Source organism: Nannochloropsis gaditana, assembly GCF_000240725.1.
Source record: "Nannochloropsis gaditana CCMP526 unplaced genomic scaffold scaffold493, whole genome shotgun sequence".
NCBI lineage: Eukaryota > Eustigmatophyceae > Eustigmatales > Monodopsidaceae > Microchloropsis > Microchloropsis gaditana.
Genome location: NW_005803460.1, coordinates 20,257 through 22,551, shown reverse-complemented (window position 1 = coordinate 22,551; position 2,295 = coordinate 20,257). Strand labels below are relative to the sequence as shown.

At 57.9% G+C, this 2,295-nt stretch overlaps 1 protein-coding gene across 1 annotated transcript in view; it reads left to right on the top strand.

Annotated features, from left to right (window-relative positions):
• Nucleotides 1-96: 96 nt before the first annotated feature.
• The window catches only part of NGA_0228200 (small gtp-binding protein), a gene marked incomplete at both ends in the record, with an annotated part of 2,422 nt that continues 223 nt past the window's right edge, over nucleotides 97-2,295 (top strand). Inside the window, 2 exons of the mRNA XM_005854478.1 lie at nucleotides 97-377; nucleotides 1,705-2,295. The exon at nucleotides 1,705-2,295 is cut by the window's right edge and continues 223 nt beyond it. Of these exons, the coding sequence (XP_005854540.1) occupies nucleotides 97-377; nucleotides 1,705-2,295 (872 nt within the window). The remainder of the gene's footprint in view (nucleotides 378-1,704) is intronic.

Genomic DNA, 2,295 nt, shown 5'->3' with positions numbered 1-2,295 from the left:
AAACCCCCTCACTGTGCTACGTTCCCCCCCCCCCGGTACCTGCCCGCACTCGATACACTTGGTCCGGTCCAACGGCAGCCCCCGCGTGGTCGACACATGCTCATCGACCCCTCGCCCGACGAAACCGATCGCCCCCACCCCTTGGATCCGCTGGCAGATCGCCACGCATCGCCCGCATTTGACACACTTGTCCGGATCGAACGTAATGGCATTGAAAGGATCCTCCTCGGAGGGCATCGGGCCCTGGCTGTCCGAAGCGGCGGCAATGCTGGCCCCGCCGTCCCATTCATGGTGGTGCGTGAAGGTGCGCCGGACTCCGGGGGGAGCGACGTCTTCTACCTGGGAAAGATGGAGGAGGCGCAGGAGGAGGGGGAGAGGTACGTGTTGGTTTTTAAATGAGCCGGCCTCTCGAAAGGAGTGGAGACACAGACCATAGAGTGCATAATCCATGTATTTTCACAGGTGCACGCGATACCACGGGAGGGCTGGTAAATAGCGAATCGAATTACCTGATACCGATACAACAAGTCTTGAAAAGTGCAATTCCCATCGGCGTCACATGTCTGACAGGTGTTGGGATGCTTGGCCCGTAGGAGCTGAAGCACGAAGCGTACATTGCTCAGCACGTCGGGAGAATGCGTGTGGATGCGACAACCCTCCTTGACAGGCGTCACGCAGGCAGGGACCAACTTTGTGACGGGCACAAGCTTCGTGACCCTCCTCACGTCCGTGGCCGACGCGGGGCCCACCACCTCCTTCACCCCGTGGTCGGTCTCGAGCTCCACTAAACATATGCGGCACGTGGCGCGCGCAGGAATGGAAGGGTGTGCACACAAGGTAGGCACGAAGGCCCCCGCGGCCCGGGCGGCTTCCAATAAGGTCGAGTACGCTGGAACGGCAATACTCCGTCCATTGACTTCCACGTTCACAAGCTCCTCGTGCGCCTCTGGAATTGAATTTGAGATGGCATTTTTTGGGGTGGGTGCGTGGTCGGAAAAAGCAGAGCTTCCGCTGCTTGCGGTGGGACGGGCGCGTAAAAATGACAGTCTGGGCCGCGCCAGGTTGACAGGAGCGAATGCAGACGATGTGCCGGTTCCACGGTGCGCAATAACCCGCTTCGGGAGACGCAGGCCGCGCATAGCCCCCTAAATCTGCATTTGTGTCCGTAGGATGTGTTGGTGACGGAATATTTGTCAGAATATAGCCTTGAAAAAAGAAGAAAGTAGAACATTCAAGCGAGGGTCCTGGAAACGAGCGATGCACGACATCCTTTTGAACCTGCTGGCTTCGTTTAAACTTCCTTTCCCACGACCCTTCCTTTCCCACGACCCGTGCCACCCCCGCCGGCAATACAGGCAATGCCCGCACGGCCACGGGCCATGCCAACGCAGCGCAAAGGCTTTGAAAGACATTTGTTAATACAGGCATCGCGGTCAGAACAAGCCCTTTGGCGCTGAGTTGAAGCTCAGAACGTCACGAAAGAAAGAATGCCGCCCAGTGCAGCGTTCAGGTGCGTTTCGTGTCACAACTGGCATGCATTCCTACAGTGTGCCTTGTGGCAGTCAGGTAGACAGGCATATATTTTGACCTTCGAGAAGGGTGGCTTGAACGTTTAGAGCTCTCGGGCACTCAACATTACAAGTAACCCCTCTCACCCATGTGCTGCCCTCCTTCCCCCCTCTCCATCCCGTCATCCTTTTTCAGACGTTTACGTACTCCATGTCTCTCGCTTCTTGCTTCTTTTTTTTCGTCGGCTACCGCCAAGGCGCCTCCCTCGACGGGGCTGCACCGCCTCCTCATCGGCTTGGTGGGGGAAATGAACGCGGGCAAGAGCACGTGTTTGAATGCACTCACCCAGCAGGCCACCTCCATTGTCGATGCCACTCCCGGCACCACTGCCGACGTCAAAGCTGCACTCTTGGAACTGCACGGCCTGGGCCCCGTGAAGCTCCTCGACACGGCGGGTATCGATGACGTGGGGGCGTTGGGAGAGAAGAAAAAAGAGCGGACCTACCGGGCCTTGAAGGAAATTGACGTGGCCTTGGTGGTGATTGATCCTTTTTCCAAGATCCTGTCGAGTTCCTCGTCCCAAAGGCCTTATGATGGAACGGGAAGGGAAGGACGGCGCCGTGATGAGGGAGGAGGTGGGATAGGAGAGGATATGTCCATAAGCGCAATGGCAACGCCATCGTACACAGCCTGTCAGGCGGATCCTTCCTCGCTTTCCCTCCTCTCTTCCCTCGTGCAGGCCATGGACCGCCGGGGACGCCGCGCCATGCTCGTCTTCAACTTGAA